Source organism: Camelus ferus, chromosome 36 (assembly GCF_009834535.1).
Source record: "Camelus ferus isolate YT-003-E chromosome 36, BCGSAC_Cfer_1.0, whole genome shotgun sequence".
Classification (NCBI taxonomy): Eukaryota; Metazoa; Chordata; class Mammalia; order Artiodactyla; family Camelidae; genus Camelus; species Camelus ferus.
In genome coordinates, this window is record NC_045731.1 from 11,253,149 (window position 1) to 11,277,105 (window position 23,957).

At 50.0% G+C, this 23,957-nt stretch overlaps 1 protein-coding gene across 9 annotated transcripts in view; it reads right to left on the minus strand.

Annotated features, from left to right (window-relative positions):
• Nucleotides 1–23,957, minus strand: part of LOC106729438 — a 121,926-nt gene that overhangs the window by 30,836 nt on the left and 67,133 nt on the right. For 3 of the 9 annotated variants that reach the window (XR_004317749.1, XM_032474328.1, XM_032474329.1), the window contains exon 1: nucleotides 5,800–6,094. The exons of 4 other annotated variants lie outside the window; for them this stretch is intronic. Coding sequence is in view for 3 of the 5 variants with exons in the window: in XM_032474328.1 (XP_032330219.1) it covers nucleotides 5,800–6,079 (280 nt within the window). In the remaining 2 variants the exon portion in view is untranslated. Of the gene's footprint in view, nucleotides 1–3,941; nucleotides 4,234–5,799; nucleotides 6,803–23,957 lie in introns of those variants that run through there. 2 more of the 9 variants (XR_004317748.1, XM_032474330.1) reach the window with 2 other exon arrangements.

Consider the following 23,957-nt stretch of genomic DNA (forward strand, 5'->3'; position numbering starts at 1 on the left):
GAAGCACAGAGAGGACCACATAGGGTCAACACAAAGAGGAACACACCAAGGCACATAGTCATCAAATTGACAACAATTAAGGATAAGAAGAAAATATTAAAATCAGCAAGAGAAAAGCAACAAATAACATACAAGGGAATTCCCACAAGTTTATCAGCTGATTTTTCAGCAGAAACTCTACAGAACAGAAAGAAGTGGTATAATATATTTAATGTGATGAAAGGGGTAAACTTACAACCAAGAACACTCTATCCAGCAAGGCTCTGGTTCAGACTTGATGGAGAAGTCAAAAGGTTCACAGATAAACAAAAGCTACAAGAATTCAGCACCACAAAACCAGCTTTACAACAGATGTTACAACTTCTCTCATCATCAAACCATAAGAAAAAAGAACAAAAAGAAGAAAGAGGGAAAAAAAAAAAAAAAAGACCTACAAAAAACTGCCTTGGTTGTTCGGGGTCTTTTGTGGCTCCTTATAAATTCTGGAATTCTTTGTTCTAGTTCTGTGAGGAATGTTGTGAGTATTTTGATGGGGGTTGCATTGGATCTATGGATTGCTTTCGGTAGTGTGGCCATTTTGATAGTGTTGATTCTTCCAATCCAGGAGCACAAGAAATCTTTTCATTTCTTTGTGTCATTTTCGTGTTTGGAGTATAGGGAACCTCCTTCCTTAAGTTTATTTTTAGGTATTTTGATGTTTTTGATGTAATGGAAATGTTCATGCCGGTTATAAAATTCTCGCTTTTGAAGTGGAAAAAAAAAAAGTGAATGAAGGGCTGCAAATGACAAAATATCCTTCTTTTCTATGGGTGAGTTGTATTCCATTACATACATACATACATATATATACATATTTCTTACATTACATTCATCATATAGCTATAGATATATATACATGCTGCATCTTCATTATCAATTCAACTACTCATGTGCACTTACGATGCTTCCATATCTTGGCAATCATAAATAATGTTGCTGCTAATAGCAAGGTGTGTGTATCTTTTTTAATTAATTCTTATTTTGTGGTTGGCTTTATTCCTTTGATAACTATATAAATTTAAAAAGCTAAAGCTCTAAACATCCTTAGAAATAATGAACAGCATATATATGTAAATTTAAAACATATATGTGCAGTAAAAAAAAAAAAGAAATGAGCTATCAAGCCATGAAAGACATGGAAGAAACTAAAAACCCCTATTACTAAATGAAAAAAGTGAGTCTGAAAAGGCTACAAACTGTACGAGTCCAACCAAATGACATTCTAGAAAAGGCACAGCTACAGAAACAATAAAAAGATCGTGGTTTCCAGGAGTTTAGTGAGAGGGAGGGAGGAATGAACAGATGGAGCACAAGGGATTTTTACGGTGATTAAACTCTTCTACGTGATACTATAGTGGCTACATGTCATTATGCATTTGTCAAATGTACAACATCAAGAGTGAACCTTAATGTAAACTACGGACTTTGGTTGATAATAGTGTGTCCATGTTGGTTCATCGTTTCTACCAAATATGCCACACTGATGAGGGATGTTGAGGGTAGGGGAGTATATATATGTGGGTGGAGAGGGTTATGTGTGAAATCTGTATTTTCTGCTCAACTCTGCTGTGAACCTGAAACTCCTCTAAAAAAATTCTCAATTAAATTAGGAAAAGATATTAAAAAACAACCCCAAATTGCTTCTGGATACCACATGGAACTATATTCAATGTTCTGTAATAACATTTAATGAAGAAGAATATGAAAATCAATATATGTACAAACACGCATGACTGGGACATTAAGCTGTAGACCACAGACTGACACACTGTAACTGACTATCTTCAAAAACATAAATCACATTCTCAGATCTACAAAGGAAAGTGGTGTTCACTTTTCAATTTTTTACAGGTATTCACTTAATTCAGCTCTGTCCCACCTCAGGGTCCTAACGGGTCGCGAGGCCCGGGCCTCACCTACGCACCGCTACCCGCGAGCGCAGCCCAGGCTTCACCCGCCGGCTCCCGACCTGCGCGCCCCCACCAAGCGCCCCCTCACCCGCTCGGCGGCGGCAGGGGAGGCTGCAGCAAACGGAGGCGGCAGCAAGCGGCGGCCCAGACCCCAGGCCGCGTTCCTCCTCCAGGAGCTGGTCCGCGAGCACTAGGCTCCCGCCCAGCTTTCACACGCTCCGGGCAGGTCAGGTCGGTGCGTCTGTGCGTCCACGCGCATGCGCGCCCCTCCTCCTCCCGCCCGCAGCGCGGACGCTCGGGCTGCAACTCCTGTTCTTCGGGAGGTGGGGACTGGTGCCGGGCTGGGGGCTGGGGGCTGGGGGCTGGGGGCTGGGGGCAAGGGCCTGGCAGTGGGGCCGAGGGCCCATCCCTTTACCCGCCCCACCGGGTCTCCATCCTTAACACCCCCATCCCATCACCTACCGGTCCTGACACAACCAAAACCTCGAACAGCTCAGGGCCAGGCCACACCCCCTAGCCCCACTCCCCCTGCTCGCCTTCCCTCCCAAACCCTGTGAATGCCCCCCCACCTACAGCCAAGCCCCCAAGTCTCCCACAGGACCCCCGAAATGGGACTTCCTCTCACATCGAGGTACCCGCCCCGACACTCCACCACGCTAGTAACCTATGGCCCCCACGCCACAAGCTCACCCCTCATGCCTCACTGCAGGACCCCCAACATCCCAAGATGGTCCCCCTCACCCCTCAGCCGGGTCAATTCCACTCCCAGCGATTCCTCACCCCTCAGCCTGTGCCCACTCACCGCGGGATCCTCCCTCACCCGGAGTGCAACCTTACCCCCAGCTGACCCCCTCACCCCTCAACCAGCGGGGGGCAGGATGGTCTGAGCTCCCATCACCATGGCGACAGCCAGCCAGCCAGGGATCCCGGGCAGAGTGCTGGCACACAGCCCTGTGTCCCAGGCTCCTGGGCCCGGGCGGGGGTTGGACGCAGTTCCAATTCTCGCCCGGGCGCCCTGCCCCCACCCCTACTCTCCCCCACTTCTCCCCCCACCACCCAGTGCCTCGTCTCAGCTGATGGGGCAGGGTGGTACCAGGGTGCACACCACTCGCCAGTGGGCCTTGGGTGGTTGATGGTGCTGCCGGCAGGGAGGGGGCAGCCCCGCCCAGAATGGACAGCAGGCAGCGGCAGAGGCAGAGGCAGAGGCGGGGAGGGGGGCTGCCCTGGGAGAGCCAGTCAACTTCCTCCCAACTCCCCCGCTGCCTGGCCCGGGGGGGGGCAGCCTCTGCTGCCCTGGCTTCCTGGAAAGAATCTCCCCCTGTCAGCCTGCTCCTGGGAGGTAGGCAGGGTGTGGTCGGGCGGGGGGGGGGCTCAGCAGCAGCAGCAGCAGCAGCAGCAGCAGCAATGGCAGGATTGGGGCTGCCTATGCTAGAGCGGGAATTTGCTCCCATTTCCAGCTGTCGCTGCCACCGCCCCCGCACCCTGACAGCACCTCCTCATCTCCCAGGGGCAGAAATGACCTGCAACGTAGGCCCTGCAAATCTGGACAGCAAAAGCTGCCCCCAGGACAGGACGCAGGAGAGATGGGAGGAAATTGACAGGCTCCCAAGGGTAGACCCCTCTCCCCGCTGCCGCCGCCGCCGCCGCCCCCGCACCCTGACAGCACCGCACCCGCCTCCTGGGAACAGGCCATGGCCTGAGAGCCAGTCGGACGTGCTCCCTAGCCGTCCGGTGCCCTCCCACCTCCTGGGGCGTAGGTATCCGCTACCGCTACCCCCCCCCGGGTATAAGCGGCAACGAAGAGGCGCCCCTATTACTAATGAGCAGGAAGGAGAAGTGGGCACCACGATCCACGCGGTGGCCCCCGACCCACCTCAGGGTCCTAACGGGTCGCGAGGCCCGGGCCTCACCTACGCACCGCTACCCGCGAGCGCAGCCCAGGCTTCACCCGCCGGCTCCCGACCTGCGCGCCCCCACCAAGCGCCCCCTCACCCGCTCGGCGGCGGCAGCAAGCGGCGGCCCAGACCCCAGGCCGCGTTCCTCCTCCAGGAGCTGGTCCGCGAGCACTAGGCTCCCGCCCAGCTTTCACACGCTCCGGGCGGGTCCGGTCGGCGCGTCTGTGCGTCCACGCGCATGCGCGCCCCTCCTCCTCCCGCCCGCAGCGCGGACGCTCGGGCTGCAACTCCTGTTCTTCGGGAGGTGGGGACTGGTGCCGGGCTGGGGGCTGGGGGCTGGGGGCAAGGGCCTGGCAGTGGGGCCGAGGGCCCATCCCTTTACCCGCCCCACCGGGTCTCCATCTTAACACCCCATCCCATCACCTACCGGTCCTGACACAACCAAAACCTCGAACAGCTCAGGGCCAGGCCACACCCCCAGCCCCACTCCCCTTGCTCGCCTTCCCTCCCAAACCCTGTGAATGCCCCCCCACCTACAGCCAAGCCCCCAAGTCTCCCACAGGACCCCCGAAATGGGACTTCCTCTCACACCGAGGTACCCGCCCCGACACTCCACCACGCTAGTAACCTATGGCCCCCACGCCACAAGCTCACCCCTCATGCCTCACTGCAGGACCCCCAACATCCCAAGATGGTCCCCCTCACCCCTCAGCCGGGTCAATTCCACTCCCAGCGATTCCTCACCCCTCAGCCTGTGCCCACTCACCGCGGGATCCTCCCTCACCCGGAGTGCAACCTTACCCCCAGCTGACCCCCTCACCCCTCAACCAGCGGGGGCAGGATGGTCTGGGCTCCCATCACCATGGCGACAGTCAGCCAGCCAGGGATCCCGGGCAGAGTGCTGGCACACAGCCCTGTGTCCCAGGCTCCTGGGCCCGGGCGGGGGTTGGACTCAGTTCCAATTCTCGCCCGGGCGCCCTGCCCCCACCGCTACTCCCCCCCACTTCTCCCCCCACCACCCAGTGCCTCGTCTCAGCTGATGGGGCAGGGTGGTACCAGGGTGCACACCACTCGCCAGTGGGCCTTGGGTGGTTGATGGTGCTGCCGGCAGGGAGGGGGCAGCCCCACCCAGAATGGACAGCAGGCAGCGGCAGAGGCAGAGGCGGGGAGGTGAGCTGCCCTGGGAGAGCCAGTCAACTTCCTCCCAACTCCCCCGCTGCCTGGCCAGGGTTGGGGGGCAGCCTCTGCTGCCCTGGCTTCCTGGAAAGAATCTCTCCCTGTCAGCCTGCTCCTGGGAGGTAGGCAGGGTGTGGTCGGTGCGGGGGGGGGGCTCAGCAGCAGCAGCAGCAGCAGCAGCAGCAGCAGCAGCAATGGCAGGATTGGGGCTGCCTATGCTAGAGCGGGAATATGCTCCCATTTCCAGCTGTCGCTGCCACCGCCCCCGCACCCTGACAGCACCTCCTCATCTCCCAGGGGCAGAAATGACCTGCAACATAGGCCCTGCAAATCTGGACAGCAAAAGTTGCCCCTAGGACAGGACGCAGGAGAGATGGGAGGAAATTGACAGGCTCCCAAGGGTAGACCCCTCTCCCCGCTGCCGCCGCCGCCGCCGCCGCCCCCGCACCCTGACAGCACCGCACCCGCCTCCTGGGAACAGGCCATGGCCTGAGGGCCAGTCGGACGTGCTCCCTGGCTGCCCGGTGCCCTCCCACCTCCTGGGGTGGCGGCATCCGCTACCCCCCCCCGGGTATAAGCGGCAACGAACAGGCGCCCGTACTACTAATGAGCGGGAAGGAGAAGTGGGCACCACGAACCACCCGGTGGCCCCCGACCCACCTCAGTGTCCTAACGGGTCGCGAGGCCCGGGCCTCACCTACGCACCGCTACCCGCGAGCGCAGCCCAGGCTTCACCTGCCGGCTCCCGACCTGCGCGCCCCCTCGAAGCTCCCCCTTACCGGCTCGGCGACGGCAGCGGCGGCGGCAGGAAGCGGCGGCCCAGACCCCAGGCCGCGTTCCTCCTCCAGGAGCTGTTCCGGGAGCAGTTGGCTCCCGCCCGTCTTCTTCAAGTTCGGGCTGTTCCGCGTCTGCGCAGGCGCATCGGCGCGTGCGCGCGCGCCCCTCATCCTCCCGCCGGAAGCGTGGACCCTCTTGCTCGTGCTCCTGCTGCTCGGGTTGTGGCGAGTCGGGCCGAGCGGTACCGATCAGGGTCTGGCGGGGGGCGTGGCTGTGGGGCATTAGCCCTGGGACAGAGAGAAGAGGGATGGAAGAGTTAAAAATAAATCTCTTATTTCAGGATTTCTTAAAAAGTTATCTTGGTGCTAGTCAGTGCACAGTGAAAAAAAACCAAATAATTGTTCGAAACTTTATATCTACAAGTTGGCCACTTTACAGACAATAAGTTCAAATCATCAAGATCAGGGAAACTCAAGCGATGCATTTAACTCAGCCTACTGATAAATGAAGAGGTACAGAGTGTGAGGTTTCAACCATCTAGTCAGAGTTCCAGAAGGAGAAGGGGAGAGAGAGAATGGAGGCCATTGTTTGAGGTTATAATATTTCAAATATTAGTGGCGATAACAGTTAAGAATTGTACAGAATTCTATTTAGAGACTATCATCTGGGTGTTTGGGGTGCTTGTCTTTCTGGGTTGCCATTGCTTGTAGGACACTTCAATGAACAAAGTTGGAGATATGCATTTTTTAGAGAACCTTGAAATTCAACATTGTAAAATTTATTTGACTACTTAGATTTTATAATTGTACCTCTTTTCCACTTGAAAACTTAATTCCTAAGACATTAAAAGGAACACAGTAACTAATTCATTTTATTTCAATTTACTGATATCTACGTACCCACACATGAATACTAATACTTCAACATAGCCATATTCATAATACTTAAATAATGAGTTTAATATGTGAAACTTAAGATTTATCTAAAGGTTTGTTTTTTAACTGCAGGCTATACATTACTAGCAACAGAGCCAAAATATTGTAGGTTTACTGCACAAATATGATTCCTCGTAGTGGGATTATGCCACCAAGTTTATACGTAGATAGGTTTCATTTCATTATTTTCAATTTTAATAATTGTTATATTAGGTTATTTTATTTATTTCACTTTGAATTATGTAAAATATATACATAATTCCAAGTTCAAAATTATAAAGCAGAATTTTTACTTGCATCCACATGCTTGTTTTTAATTTTTTCGTATAATAAAGATGAAATATAACATTTTATGTTTATGCCATTGTATCTTTGGACAGATTATTAGAAATAGGATTCCTGAATTTATAAGATGACCGTGTGTATACTTTCATTAGGTATTGCAAAATCCCCTCCATAGTGTTGTACCATTTTTCATTCCCATCAGCAATGCTTGAGAATGCATCATTATTTAGAGGCTGGCCAACAGAATATGTTGTCAGACATTTCATTTGTTGATAATTTGGTAGCTGAATAATGTTTTTGCAGTATATTATTTTGAAATCCTTTATTATAAGGATTTATATATAATAAAGGATTTCAAAATAGGTTTAAGCTTTTTTCATATATTTAAGGGTCACATTTATTTATTTTTATGTGAAAATACTACATAAATATCATTAATGTTTCTATTAATTTGTTGGCCATTTTCTTCTCAATTTTTGGAAGTTTAAACAGAATTGTAAAGGAATTAACTTTAGGCCGAAGGAATGTTATTCTAGCTAGGGAGTCTGAAATAGAACAAAAAAAGGAAATTAAAGAAAGACATCCATGAACAAAGCAAGTAAACACTATATTCAAGTCACACTTCATAGTAATAAAATGTCTTGTGATTAAATAAAATATAATTTTAAAACATGAAAACTGCAAAAAGGTTGGAGTGGTAAATGCATTGACATTGATCGAAGGTCTTTGTTAGCTAAAAGGAAAGCAAAAGATTGAATTAAATTTATATGTTGAAATGTTAACAATGCTTAATATAAATTATAGGTTAACCATTAAACAAACAGAGTGTATAATTTTGAATTTAGTGGAAGGGAATATAAAACTGGGTTCAATCCCCAGTACCTCCATTAACAAAACAAACAAAAATCTTTTTTAAAAGTCCATAAAAAATAGATATATTTGAACAAGTAAAACTTGATAATATTTACTGCCCAAATGCCCTATAATTCTAAAGGTTATACTTCACAAAAATAAACTGATCTTAGCTGAAGATTTGAGGGAAGCAAGGAATCGAGGATAAAAACAAACATCTGTTTATAAAACAGGAATGACAGTGTCAACTTTCTTGACATTAAAAATTCAAGATAAAACTAAAATATGCAATCGGTTGTGAAGTAACAAAATGATCATTAAAACTATATTGAAATACATTCATATCAATGAATTTTATATTTAAATTAAAATATAAATTAAATCTTAAGATAGAAAATATAATAAAGTACTAATAAGTGGTTGACAAAATTGTATCTGTCAAATATAAAGAAAAATAATATTGAAAATGCAGAAGTAATATCAAGACAAAGGAGATATTTACCAAAATAAAGGGAAACGTGCGTGACGATGAAAGGCACACCTTTATAAGAAATAAACTTGTATGAACAAACAATATAGCAGATAAATAATGCAGAAGCAATGAACATGAAAGAACAGATAAAAAATGAAATTATAAAGAAATATCAATGCATTAAATTTGTACTCATACATATCCATAACAAAATATAATTATGGATATAGACTAATTGATTAATATAACCAACATATTGAATTATTTATGTGTTTACTCAAAATCTATAGCTGTTTCAAGAAGTATTTTTCCCCAGTTCAATCTTCTGCTTCAAATCTCTACTATACAACTCAGATATATAAATTAATCACAAAGTTGCAAAAAATGAGTATCTTGGGCAAAGATTTGAATTGTGTTATTAAGATATCATGTTGTCCCTCCAGCAGTTAAAATGTGTATTTTAGTTGTTTTCTTTGCTTTGAATCTTATATTTAAGTACCTATCTCATTCCTTTTTATTTTTTACATTAATTGGATAGCTGTCAAATTCTTAACTAGATTTTTAATAAGGTATGTTAAAAATTTGAGCATTTTCAAAGGCAATTTACCTTTTTTGACCTGTTTTATATTATTAATTTAATTCTTCTGTGATTCTCTTCTAAACCCCATCTACATATACCTGTAGCAATATGCTTATTACATGTTTCCTTTTTCACTAATCTTCATGGTATCATGAATCAATGTAAAATACACTCTGATGCTCATAATTAAAAGCATTCACTTTATATTAAATTGATCATTCCCTGTGCCCCTCAAAAGAACACACTTTTAATAAAATATTTATTATATTTGTTGCTTTGTTAAGAGTAAATATTAAAAGAATATGGTTGGGGTGAAGGGTTAGTGTTTAGGATATAAGGAGTTTAATGGTGAAAATACAAGCAAAAGAAGTAAAACTTCATCCGGCTCATTAGATATATACATAATATTCTTGGCCCATGTATGTATATGTTTATGGGCCAGGAGTTTGCAGACTATCATGGTAACTATGAGGAAAGTTAAAAATTAAGAAAGAAAGGAAAGAAAGAAGAAAGAAGAAAGAAAGAAAGAAAGAAAGAAGAAAGAAGAAAGAAAGAAAGAAAGAAAGAAAGAAAGAAAGAAAGAAAGAAAAGAAAGAAAGAAAGAAAGAAAGAAAGAAAGAAAGAAAGAAAGAAAGAAAGAAAGAGAAGAAGAAGAAAGAAAGAAGAAGAAAAGCATAAAGGTGTACCTACTGATGACTGGGCTTCCTTGGAAAGGGAACAGAGAACTGGAGACAGCAACAGTCTCCAAAAACACATGAGAAAATGTTTACTCTTGTTTTGTACATGTTGTTTCCTTCTGTACCTGTACTGTATGTAAAATTAAGGAAGAAAGGAAGCAGAAATAAAAGGGAAAAAAAGGAAGGAGAAAAGAAAGGAACCTGGCCACTTATTCTTTAAATATATAGCTAGTATTATCTCCTGTGAGCCAGAGATCTTTCAGAACCCCTCTTAGGACTCAAAGACACCTAAATGGCAGTTCTCTTCCAAATGCTCCTAATCCTGTATCTCTGTAGCTTTATAACATTAAAGATGGTCTCAAGCAGATACAAATCAACTCCAAAATCTAAATGTATACAAGGTATACCTGTAACAAATTATATATTTGCATATATATTATATATATATAACATATATAAGCATATGTGTAGATATATACTCAGACATAATGTATATGTAGATATTTTTTAAAGAGATATATCCCCTAAAGTTTCTTCAGAACACTGTATTCCTTTAGTATGATTATCTTGGAAAAGACCTCCAGGCTCTAATAAAATAACCAGGGCATTCCCAGGACAACTCCAGTACAAACTTCAATCTAAAGGGTAAGAGATCCTAAGCCACACTTTTCCTAGGATTTCTGGTACTAGGGTGAGAACAAACTGATAAGTCAGCCACCAAAGCTTTTTTAGAATTGCCTTGAATGTAACCCAAAGAGCCCATAGATCTATTCACTCCATTGTCTAACTGTAACTTACGTTGTGTCTGTTATGTGCCAGGTTCTTGGTGAACAGCTGATCTGCCTAACTGAATAGTACAACAAACTTGCCTTCTGTCAACGTATGCACTAGAGTCAAATGGACTCAAAGTCTATCTTTCCTGAGACTCAGGTGTCATAGCAAGGAAAAAACAAGAGCAAAAATCCATCTACTCCCACTTTTCAGCACTCCTGGCACTATATACAAAAGAACTCAATATTAAGAGACCTTGTTTCATATAATCCATTATTGTCAATATCTTCTTCTAATGAAAGATGGAAAGTTGATACCAGAAACATTTCTATAACTTTATACATTTGCGATTTTTAAGCTTTATTGATTGTATCCTATTTTCAAGATTGTAAAATGACCTGAACCTTTCAAAAGATTCAAAATAAAAAAGCAACTATAGATATCTCATTTATTTTTCATTTAAAAGTATCTTTTCTTCTTCAACTTAAGATTTCCTTTCTTTATGCTTTTTTAGCTAAACACACACACAAACACACAAATACAAATATTTTGAAGCAATATCTGTGTGTATGTTTTGTAATAATGAGAGCAATTTAATTACCCACAGTAATTGAATGAAAATGTTTAATTCTTAAAAAATTGTATTAACTCAAAAGGCAAGTCTTTTTCTTTTACATTAAATCTTTTTGACCCAGGGAATGTCATTTAATCATTATTACTCAAGCATATTAGTAATTTATTCTTTGACTTTTAAAATCATATTAATAAAATAATTATTTATTAACTCATGAAAGTGTTTTAAGTACCATGAAGTTTCAAATAATATAGTTTTCCTGGAAAGAATATACATTTTAAAGATAAAATCCCTGTCCAAAGAGGTAATTTGATATTTGATACACAATCAATAGCACATAAAGTTACTTGGATGTTTACTGCATTTTTAAAATGATATTTTAAGTGGAAACATTGCAGAAACTTGCAGAAGCACTTTCCTTGTTTCTCATTTTAAGAATTTTGAAATTTTTCTATCTAGAGGTAGATGCTTAATTACTGATTATTATTCAATCAATATGTTCTTTATACAACCACACACAAAAGTTCACTTTTCCAACTTTCTATCATATGAACCCAGGTATGAATTTCTTTAGCTGGAAATAATTTTATAAAGCATCAGAAAATTGTTTAAGATCATTTAATGTTACATTAAGATTGGACCACATATCTAAATAAGATGCTGGTGGAAATTAATTCGATCTAAGTTTTACATGCTATTAATTAAGTAAATAAAGCACCATGGTAGAGTCTTTTATACATTGTGTATTGTTGTCTATTGTGCTGCACAAAATTTAAGTTGTGGATTCAGTCCACTTTCTTCTATTATTTAAAAGTTCAAGAATGTCATAAAAATACATATGCCATTCTTTCTAATTAAAAACTATGCATATTTCATTAAGACGTTCTTATGACTTGCCTGGATTGCATGTTATGACACTCTTAACTGAGAAGGAAAGGCCAAGCAGATGACACAGCACACTTAAACATTATCCTCTGTGGATTTGCCCACATTAATCGTGCTCTTTATGAACCAAGAAGACATTCTATAATATGAGTTATTGTGGCAGTTTGAGAATACTATAAAAAAGTGAATTATTTGGCTTGCCTATCTTTGGAGAAAAATTATTTTATTCCAATAGGAAGCATAAACACAAAATGATACTGACTTTCCTGTCTGCAGTAACCCCACCCCCACCATCTTAGCAGGCCCTCTCTTTTGGAGGAAGGATTAAATTATCTTATTAGTGCATTTATTATTATCTTTTTACACATTCAATTCACCAAACAGTGAAAAGTTGTTCATTGAGACTGACTACACTTAAAAAGCACAAATAGAAATATATTATAGTTAATCAGTCTATCTACCCACCTGTCTATTTTTTCTCCCTATCTCATCTTTCCTTCACTCCCGCCACCCCCTTTCTCTCTCTCACACACACACACACAAACCACATTGCCTGTGGGCAGTTTCATGTCCTTCCCTGGGCCCCTGGAATCATGGGTTGTTCCAGTTCCCTAGTCTTGCTCTGTAACATTACCCATTCTTCTATCTGTGAAATCTATTCTCTCTGCACTTACCTCTTTTACTTAAGGGCATTAAAACTCCCTCTTTGTAGGTATACAGATCTTGTCTATTTCTCTGCTGAACCAAAAAAGGAAAAAAAAAGAAATCTAAAATATTAAAGTCATATAATACCTAGAGCAAAAAAAGTATCTTAAAGCAGGAGAAAGTGAATAAAACATTGATGAATATAATATTTGGGAAACTCGAAAGCTGAGAGGTTGGAGAACTGTACAGCTAACAATGTTAAGATAGATTTCATGTCAATAGGGTAAAGATTAAATGATTTTATGAATAATAGTTAATCTGGAAATGGTTAATAGGATTATGTAAGCAAAATCAGAAAGGACTGTAAGCCTAACTCATTAGAATAATAGGACAAATTATCCTGGAATTTGTTAGATCAAAGAATAGAGACATGGCTGATGATTAAAATATTACAGCAGAGGATTTCATTATGAATATGGTATTAGACTTGCAGCAAAAATACTCCTAGAATAAAATCTTAATGGCTTCCAAAATAATATTTTTTTCTCCTAACTTTCCACGTTTGCCCCTTTAGACCTCTTCTCACAGGCAGATTGTGTTTGCATGGAGTTTATGATTTGCTAATCATTCTTTTTTTTTTTTAATCAAGTTCTTGTCAGTCTTTAGAGAAAATGATTTAATTTGGTCATTTTCATGTTCAGATGTACCTGAAAAGGACTGGCTTACATTCAACTCATTTAAATAGAAGTTGTGAAAACTCTGTGGAATAGGAGAACTGTTTTCCAAGCAAAATAATTTAGAACATACTTGTGATAACTGGCAGCTTATTTTTTCCATCTAAATTTGTAGACCTAAATCCGAGTATTAGGCAGACTTTCATTTATTTCACATCCAGCTATGCTTCAAGGACTTTGAATCAATTCTGCATAGTGTGGATCTGAAGGAAAACGTGATCCCTGAGATGCAAGACACAGCAATGACAGTCAATTTAGATTTATAAAGTGAGCAGAACAAGAAACATCACAAAATACTATCATGTAAAATTGATAATTTTTGCTAATTTTTCAAACACAGAAGTGTTACATACATTGATTTAAAGTGAAGGCATACAAACAAATTAAAATATACCAGAAAGTTTTGATGTATGAGCTGGTGACTATGAGACTGACATTAATAATTTGCATATGGACAATTAAGAATTGACTGGTTGGTAAATTTTATAAAATACTGGAAAAATCACAGGATTTAGAGTCTGTATTTAGAGACCTGGATTTCAAATTCACTGTCATCACTTACTACCTATGCAACTTCAAGCATTTTGCATCAATTATCTCAACTATCAAAAACCACACCAAAAGTATACCTACCTCATGAAATAGTTGAATGGGTTAACTCACCTACAATGCATGGCAGCACATTATAATTCCTAAAGCTTGGTGTAGTTGTGTCTGGGCTTAAATGTGCTTTTCATGCTTCCTCTACGTTTACCACAATGACATGTCCCCACGTGCACAGGTTTATGTCTCTCTTACTATACAGAACTACAGAGGAAATTAATATACTGTTTATTTATTATGTATATGTATATATATCTATACTTGTATCTTTAAATTCACCTTATTTTTAGCTGTTATAAACATATATGCACACATGTGCACACACAGACATGTATACACACACATGCATTCACACACACATATATAGTCATAATAAACTGAAGAGGTCAATTGTTATCCCTAACACAACCACTAATAAAATACCAAAAAAAAAAAAATACAGAAATGGAAATTTTAAAAGAACAAAAATGGCACATTGCAAAATAAAATTAAACACAAAAAGGGAGTAATAGAGAATTTGAGAATCAAAAAAGGTACAATATTTAGAAAACAATTAGAAAAATGACAGAAGTAAATCCTTTCATTTGTGTAATTACTTTAAATATAAATGGACTAACTGCTCTAATAAAAAAAACTTAGACAACATGGACACCCAAGACGGAGGTTATTCATGAACATGAGAAATGAACATCAGCCGAAGATACGTAAGATGGACAATGGGAGTTCAAGTCTTTCCTGGAGGAGGGTTGGCAGTTTTATATTGTATCTGAGACAATTTCCCTGCACTAGGTGGAGACACAAACTGTATTGCTGTCTTTTAATTGGGAAGCTTAACGTGGTCCACGGTGGCCGACAAGCAGTGGGTTGAGCTGTTCTTGTTCTACGTCAGGTTAGCTAAGCCGTAAGCAGCTTTCTTAGCGTTCCCTTCCCTTTGTGTGTCTCTAGGTTAGGGTTGTTCAGAAGAGAAGTTTACACCTGTTGGAGAGCAAACTGAAGGAGCAGTCCTTTGGCTGGGGGGCTGTGCTACAGCCGTGCACGTTGTCACTGACCTGCACCCTCACGCCGTCAGTGTGGAGAAGCTGCTCCTCCGGCGCCCGCTGGCCTCCGCAGGGGGTCCAGCCCTGGGCCAGGCAGGTGTGCAGCTCCATCCTGCTGCCACCGGTTTCTTCCACAGGGAGAGACACAGGCTCCAGGTCTTCCTGAAGGTGTTCAGATTTTATTCAATGGGTTAGATTTCTCCTGCTTAAAAGTTCTTTTTTTATTGTGGTAAAAGAATAGGATTTGCCCCTAAGGAAGTGTACCATGTTAAACCTCTCTCCGGGTTTTGGGGACAGTAAATACATTCATACAGTGCAATCACGACCACCTGTGTCTCCATAACTCTCCCCGTCTTTACGTGTGAAACCCTATGCCCGTAAACAACAACCCCCCTTTCTCCCCCGGCTGCAGCCACTTCTGTGTTTTCTCTTTCTGGGAATGCGGCCACTCCTAATCGCTCACACAAGTGGAATCGCACACGATTCACCGTCTTGCCCCTGGCTCACGGTACGCGTTCCGATGTCCCCCAGGTGCCCCCGTGCTGTCACACACGTCACAATGTTCTTCTTTCTTCAGGGGCAGTACTGTTCCATTGTACGCTCAGCCCACATCGTGCTCATCTGTCCATCCACGGAAGGACGCTCGAGTTCCTGCCTCGTGGTAGGTATTGTCAACGGAGCTGCTGTGCAGTGGGTGTTCAAGTGTCTCTTTAAGACCTGTTGTATGTTCGCTCGGGGTTATTCTAAGCAGTGAGATTGCTGCAAGTGTGGTAGTTGTTTCTGAAATTTCTCTGAGGGGCTTCCAAAGTGTTTTGCACAATGGCAATGCCATTTTATGTCCTCACCAACAGAGCACAAGGGTTTCTTTTCCCCACATCCACGGACACCACACACGGACAGCAATCCAGTTATTCAAGGCTCAGACTGACAGACGTTCCCCTTGGAGGGCGGGAGGAGGGGGTCCTGGTGGGAGCCCAGGAGCGCAGTGGGGTGGCAGCCCACGATGTGTGTGTGTGTGTGTGTGTGTGTGCGTGTGTGTAAGATGTGGATGGGGGTGCGGGCAGGAGAGGTGAGACACGGACAGGAGTGTGTCGGAGGTCTTGCCCGGGGCAGGGCCCCGAGGGGTCAGGAGCAGCAGGAGGCTGACCTCAGGCTCACACCGGTGCTGACACAGGGGCTCAAGGGAAGGCGTCGGCCACTTCGCTTCCAGGGGCCCAGGAGGGGTTGTGCATGGGGGACTGCTGTGGCCTGGTGTTGCCCCAGGGTCATGACGGGGCCCTCAGGCCTGGTGGGGGCAGCTGTTCTGGGACTGGTGCTCCTCAAGGACCCGTGGGGCCAGCCCGGTTTTGACCGTCCTGGGGTCCCCATGGGAATGTCTGGCTGGAGGCAGATCTGTGGTCCAGGGGATGGAGGTGAGGGGCAGGGCCTGGGGCCGGGCAGGCTGCAGGGACCATTAGCAGGTTCAGCTTGTTGGTTAGGTGTTCCGTGTGAGGGAGATTGTGAGTGGGGAAGACCCCCAGGATGGTTTCTGGAGCCCCGATAGAGCCCTGGAGGCAGAGGGTGCCCAGTGTCCTCACGCCTGGCAGGGTCCCTGAGGACCAGCGATGCCCCTGGACACAGCTGCCTGCCCCATGGCCTCACCGTCTTTGGTGTAGAGCCCACTGCAGCGAGCTGTCCCTTTCCTGCATAAAATTCTCTGTCTTCCTCTGTCTCTCTGTCTGTCTGTCTGTCTGCCTGTCCCCCACAGGAAGCTGGAATGGCCCTTTCCAACAGCCCTAGGGTGCTGTGGCTTTACTGATAGACACTCAGTGCTGGTCCCAGCTCCCCTCCAGGAGCCTGTCCTTTCGGCCTCCCCTGGGGCCGTGGAGCCACAGACTCGGCACATTGGTTTCACCCCCTCTGCCCTGACACACTGAAAGGCTCACATAGACACTTGGACAATGTCCAGCCGCACAGGGCCATGTCCTGTGGGTGACTGAGATCTCCTGAAGCGCTGGCGAGGATCGCCCAGCAGAGCCAGCCCCGACCAGGCGCTGGCCTCCATTTCCTGGAGCGTTTCCTGCGAAGGGCAGACAGCTGTGGCTCCTGTGTCTGCCCTCTGGGGAGTGCTGTGTCTCCTACAACCCGGGACCTGAGACTGTTCCTTTGAGATGGAACCACCAGGAGGGACTGGAGCTCAGGGTCTGGCCTCCCGGGAGGACCGAGTCCTGACTCCGTCCCTGCACCCTTGGCAGCCGGTGGGCACAGTGGCCTTCACGCTCCTCGACCTGGGACGTGCTGCTCCAGGATGGGAGGCAATAATTTCTGTGGTTCCAACTCGACTGTGCTGTGTGTTACAGCAGCCGTGGTGACCAGGCGTCCGACACCTGGGACTTGCTGCTGACTCTGCGCCCCCAGGGAACCCCAGGGATGGGTGTGGTCGGAGGAGAGCTGGGGCCTGGGACTGGGAGGGTGTGGAGGGCGGCCAGGCTGTGGAGTCACCAGGGGAGGGGCCGCAACATAGAGCAATTCCCAGAGAGCTATGGAATGGTAAAGGATGCTTTATTGTCTCCACAACCCAAAACATGACAAGCCAGAGTCTCCCAACAAAAAACCCAAACCAAAGATAAACAGCGCAGAAAGTTCATGGGCTCCAGACATTTAGAAAGGATGCACAGCTTCCCAAGCCAGGCCTGGCGTGACCTCTGGCTGTAGCAAGCCCCCCCTCCCCTGCCACCACCCGGCACTGGGGCCTGCCCCTCCCCATCCAGGGACAAGACAGGAGAGGCCCAGGGGTCTCGGGCCGGGACGCCAGGCTGTCGGGCTCCCTCCTCCCGGGGCTCGCCTCTCACCCCACCACCCAGTGCAGGGGAGCTCCTGCTGAAGGTGTCTCAGGCCGCTGGCCACAGGACAGGCTGGCTGTGGCCACTGCCCTGTTTTGCCAGTGTCCCTATTTCTGTGTCCAGCGAGGCTGTGTCCTGCCCTTGGGGGACCCGGTCACCAGGCCCGTCTCTGGGAAGCTGGAGTGGGGAGACCTCACCCCCTTCCTGGCAGGCCTGGCTCCTGTAGGGGCCATGGGCCCTGGCCCTACTCAGAGCTGAGTACTTGGCTGACCGTTGGTGGCACATCCAAAAGCCTCCCTGCTGTGAGACGTTGGCCAGGGCTGCATATGTTCCCACCAAGGATCTGACACAGGCGCCTCCCCTTGGGGACCCTGCTTGATGACCAACCTGATGGTGTCCACAGAGCAATCCCTGCCCACTGCCCCGGGATGCCAGCCTCCTGCTCATCCAAGGGAACCCCAGGGTGCCCCGGGCACTCCCGGTGAGGACAGGCAGACCCCTCGGCTCAGGTTGGTGGTAGCACCTGCTGTCCACTTGGTCCCCTGAAGGTGGGCAGGGTGCAGGGTGTGGTCGGTGGTGGCCGTGAGGTCGGAGGATGGAGATGCGGGTGAGCACGGCCGAGAGATCAGAGCTGGCAGGGCAGCGGGCGAAGTAGTGGCTGAGCAGCTCAGAGTGATGAACGGGGTACCTCTGGGGCCTGGGGTGGCCGTGGACACCCCCAGAGGGCACGCTAGTCCCCCTGCCCGATCACGTTTCTGTGGTCTGGGACGATCGTCCGCTTCAGCTCCACCACCGAGGAGAAGATCCACTTCACCTGCAGGGACGGCGGGTGTGGGCACAGCCGGGGCCCTCGTGCCAGCTGCCCGCAAGGACCTGGCCTCCCAGCCCGGGGACTGCCGGCCGCGAGTGTACTCAGGTGGGGTGGCGCGAGGACTCCATGTGCACAGCCAGGGACAGGGAGGTCCCGACAGGGACAGAGAGAGACAGTGAGATAACAGAATGAAATGGAGAGACAGAGGACAGTGGACAGAAAGGACAAGAGGGGAGAGTGAGGAGACAGTGACGGGACTGTGAGGGGACAGGAAGGGGACAGGGAGGGACATGGAGGGACAGGGAGTGGACAGGGAAGGGGGACTGTGCGGGCACTGTGTGGCGACAGCAGGGACAGCTGGCCTGGCCCGCCCACCTTAAAGAGGGTCACTGTGGCGCTGTAGCACACGCTGAGCAGGAAGAGGGTGATGAAGATGGAGATGGTGGTCCACAGCCCATCCAGCTCCCCGCTCTGGGCCTCGGCACAGATCTCTTCCTCCAGGAGTGGCTCTGGATGGGGAGGGGGTGGTCAGCTCTGTGGCTGCCTGTCACGTGCCAGGGCAGGGTCAGTGGCACCTGGGGGTGGGTCTGTCTGTGACAGGGCGGGTGGGGCACTAGGATCCCCTTAGGGGGCTGGATCAATGGTTCCCTGAGGTCAATCCCTGGGCACCGACCTCGTGTCCCCCATTCCTCCAGCTTGGGCCTCAGTCTTGGCCGGACTCCTTGGGCCCAGATCTCGGCCTGGCCAGTGCGTGTCCCTCATCGTCTCCTCTGCGGTGCCTTTCATGGGGTCCTCTGGGAAGAGGGTGCCCTGACCCCTGCCTTCCCTCCCACCGGAGGCCAGGCCTAGACGGCAGGGGTCTGCAGAGCAGGTCTGTGGTGGGTCCTACTGCAGGGAAGGGCGTAGGCAACCTTGGGGTGTCCCTGTGTGCCTGAGGGGGTGGGGTGGGCGTGCTAGGGACCAGTGGTGTGTTGGGTCTCTGTCTGTTGAGGAGGGGGTGCAGGTGTCCTGGGGAGAGGAGGGGTGGGGGTCTGAGCTGGCCAGTGTGGTCAGAGTGTGGTCAGTGCTGCTGGGGCTTTGAGGAGTGGGGACCAAGCTGGTGTCCACAGAGGGTTCATGAGACCCGGCTCCAGGCTCTGGTCTGGCCCCGGGCGGATACCCCGTTGAGGACCCAGTGAGCAAGGCTGGCTTGTGTGCACTTGTGTGGTTGTGCCCTTGTGTGCAGTTGCACAGGCACGTGTGTGTGCGTGAGTCTGCAGGTGGACGAGGGGTGTGCAGGCTGGTGTGCTCCATGAGAGGGCTTGTTTCCTGTGGGCCTGGGTGAGTGTCCCCTCGAGGTTACAGATCTGGCCCCGAGCACCTCGCCTGTGGGAAGGTGGGGCCTGATCTCCGTGTGTCCTGGGAGCAGGAGGCCTGTGCCCCCATCGCCGGCCAGGCGTGGCTCCCATGTTGACAAGGTGTCATCACGTGGACTATCAAGGCCCCAGGGACGGGAACTGCGGGGACAAGGACCTGCCACTGTCCCACATTTGGGCTTGGACAGAGGTGGGAAGAACCGTGCACTCATTTCCGTGAGGGTCCCTGGGAGGCTCTACCAGTCCCCTCTACACGCTCCAGCCTGAGTAGGTGCTGGCCGGACCCTGGACCCTGGGGAGCGGCTGCCTCTGGCAGAGCCCCCTCTCTGGCCTTGGGCTGCTGCCTGCCTCCATTGGCACCAAGTTTGTCCTCAGAGCCTGGCCTGCCCCCGCCTCCCGCAGGCCCGGCGGGCGCCGGAGCTCTGCACAGAAAGAACCATGACAGTGTTGCAGGGCCCCAGGGAGGTACTGGGTGTTTTATTTCATGCTGGCCCGGGAGGTATGTACACAGGGGTGGGGCTCAGGCGTCCACGTGGGACCCTGAGAGCCTCGGGGAGGGGGGTTCGCTTGGGTGCTGGGGTGAGGTTCATTTACCCGGAGACTAGGAGATGGATTTCTGGGTGGAGTGATCTGTGTAGAGCCTCGTGCATCACCACACAGGTGAAGACTTCTCCCCACTGCCACGTGTTCTTTCCCACCGAGAGCTTGCTGTAGAGGATGTAGGTCCCGGCGTTGTCCGGCTGGGGCAGCGTGGTGGCGTAGGCGCCCTCTGCCTCCGGCCGCCCGTTCCTCTGCCACTCAGCGTTGATGTCAGGTGGGTAGAAGCCTTTGATCAGGCAGGTTACGCTCACGGTGTCCTTGGCCAGGTCTTCCTGGTGTGGGGCCAGGGTGTACACCTGTGGCTCCTGGGTCTGCCCTGTGGGGACAGGTGTGACTGCGAGCATGACGGTCACTCTGAGCAGCCCCAAAGGACCCTCCCGCGCCCGTTGTCCATCCCACCTTTGGCCTTGGAGATGGTCCTCTCGATGGGGGCCGGGAGAGCTTTGTTGTTGACCTTGCACTTGAACTCCTTCCCCGTCAGCCAGTCCTGGTGCTGGATGGGCAGGACGCTGACCACGCGGTACGTGCTGTTGAACTGTTCCTCCTTTGGCTTTGTCTCAGCCGTGTGTACCTCTGTGTCATCCACGGACAAGCTGAACTCGATCTCAGGGTCTTCCTTACCCACGTCCACCACAAGGCACGTGACCTCAGGTGTTCGGGTGCTGGAGAGGACGTCCTTGGGTTTCGGGGGGAAGATGAAGACCGTGGGCCCTCCAAGGAGCTCAGGGGCTGGAGGGGGAAACAAGATGTGGGTCAGCACTTGGACGGGCCTCCTGTAGGGCACACGTTTCCCTCATCAGGCGGGGCCTGGTGTCTGGTCACTTCCTTGCGATGGAGGGTGTAGCCTGGCTCCCTTACCTGGGCATTTGGGACACTGGGAGCTGGGGTCTTCGCTGTGGAGCACTGCAGAGAGAGCAGATGGGGGGTTCCTGTGGGCGGGAGATGGCCCTGGGTGGAGTTTAGGTCAGGGACAGTTTGTGGAAGGTGCAGATCGGCACCAGTTCTGTGGGTTAGAGTTGTCCAGCCTGTGACCACCTTGAACCTGGTGGAAACACCCAGAGGACCCCTCACATAGCCTGGGAGGCCTTCAGGTGAGGAGACCGCATCCCCTCTGATACCCTGGGCCGAGGTCGCCATCCTGGCATGTGGTTCGAGCCGGGAGGAGGGCTGACCTCGGTCCTGTCTGGGAGTGGACGCCCTCCCTGAGGCCTGTCCTCTTGCCCACACGCTTGTCCGCCTTGGTGCTGCTGGCCTGGTGGGCTACGTTGCAGATGAAGGTCTTGCCGGCCGAGCTGCTGGCGGGCATGGTCGCCAAGCTGCTGAGGGAGTAGAGCCCCGAGGACATGAGAATGGACGGGAAGGTGTGGATGCCGCTGGACGGGGCGCCCGAGTTCCAGGTCACCGTCACCGGCTCAGGGATTTAGCCCTAGACCAGGCAGCCGAAGGGCACCGTGGAGCCAGGTGTGTCCCCACATCCAGCAGTCGGAGGATAAACCGAAGTGGCCTTGCTGGAGCCTGCAAGAAAGCAGGCCGTGTGACCATTGGGGCTTCACCCCTGGGAGGGTCCGGGCAGGGTGTCACGTGCCCAGGTCTGGGCACCCCTGAGCCCAGCACCCATGTGCTTGCAGAATGTCTGCAAACCAGCTGGCCGGCAGGGCCCTCACCACCTGGGGCCTCGTGCCTCTGCAGCTGTGGGTCAGAGCTGGGTGATCACCTGGGTGACAGCCCCCCAGGTCCCTAACCTCCTGCAAGTGCCTGGCCTGACTGAACCCTGTGTCTGAGTCCTGACCAGTGCTGCCTGCTCCCGGCCAGCGTCCGCTGGTCCCCTGAGCTCACCGTCCTGCTGCCCCAGCCCGGCCCTGCCCTGGGTAAGCGGGCCTGTCCTTGGTGTGGTGGGCCTCCACCACCCAGAAGCCTGCTCGTGGCCCCTTGCCTGGCCTGCTGTTTGCCCTCCGGGCCCGTGTCTTCTGGGTCAGCTCTGCAGCCAGAGCACCTGGGCCCTGGCCCCCCCAGACTCTGTCCCTGCAGGCCTCCTCCTTGGCCCCCCCCCATTCATCCCTGTGGCCTCAGCCGGCTGCGAGTCTGTGCCTTGGGGAGCTCCGGTCCCTCTTCTTGGACCTCCAGCGTGCAGCCCCTCAGCTCACTTCCCCCTCCCACCAGGGCCTCTGACCCCACCCCAGCTCGTGGCTCTCAGGTCCCTGCTTTCCTTATGCCCTTGTCCTTCCTCAGTCCAGCTCATCCCTCAGCACAGTTTGGGGCCCCACACTGCCCCCACCTTCCTCGCCTGTTCGGTGCCAGCAGCCCGGGCACATCCCTGGCCGGGCCTGTCTCCTCTCACTGTGACCCATCTGCTCTGCTCCGGCTGGCAGCCCAGCTCAGGCCCTGAACGAGCCCCACACTTTCCTTCCCTCTGCTGGGTCCAGGGTCTGTTTCACCCCACCAGGCTATGGCACGTCCACCCCTCCTTTCCCAGCCCGCCACGGGCCCTTGAGCCCAAGGACTGGGGCCCATCGGGTCCCCTCAGGGGTGACCCCTCTCCTTCATTCCCACAGAAGTCCCTCTCTCCACCCCAGGACGCCATCCGGCCAGCCCCTCAGGGGCTCAAGGGTCCTGCTGTCCCAGGAGCCCTCAGCTTGGCCTGCTCAGCTACTCAGACCTTAGTTCAAACTCTCTGCCATGTCCCTGGGCTCCTGCGGCAGCCCCCTGCTCACCTCCACAAGGTCTACGTGCTTTCTCTGAGTCCCTGTGGCAGCCCCCTGCCCTCCTGGTGCAGCCCCCTGCTCACCTACACCCTCTCTGACCCTTGTCCCTGGAGCTACAGGCCTTGAACAGCCCCAGCCCCTCTGGCCGGCCCCAGAGCCCTCAGCCTAGTTCAGATCCAGTCCGGGAATTTCTTTCCCAGGACTGGCTTTGCTCTTTGGATTTCCTGGGTCAGCTGCTTGCCCTCCCAGCCCCTTGTCCACCTGCATAAACTCTGCCTGCTTCCTGAAATCCTGTGTTAGCCCTGTGCCCCGCAGCCGCCACCCACCTGCACAAGCCCTACCTGCTTCCTGGAGATGCTGGAGCAGCCACCCTGCCCTCCCAGCCCCTGCTCACCCGCACATGCTCTAGTAGCTTTCTCCATGTTCCTGAGAAGCCCCCTGCCTTCCTGGTCTTCAGTCGCCTGCTCACCTGTGGCCTCCCTGAGCTTTGTCCCTGGGGTGCTGGCCCTTAGCAGCCCCTGCCTTCTGACCTGCCGCAGGTCACCCCCCTCGTTCCGCTCTGCTCCTGGGCCCTTCTCCCTGGAGCTGCTAGGTGCCCCTCCCTTTCTGGGCAGCTGTCCCCTGGCAGAGTCTCTGTCCCACCCTGGTCCCCTCCCAGCAGAGCTCCTGGCACTTGGGTACCTTAAGCCTCTTCTTTGCTCCCTGAGCCCCCAGAAGTCTCCCCTGTTCCTTAGTTCCCTCCAGGTGCTGGTCTGCATCTCTGCGCCCACCTGCTCCCAGCCCTCAGCTCCTAGTCCTGACCTTCTGCGCCCTGGCTCAT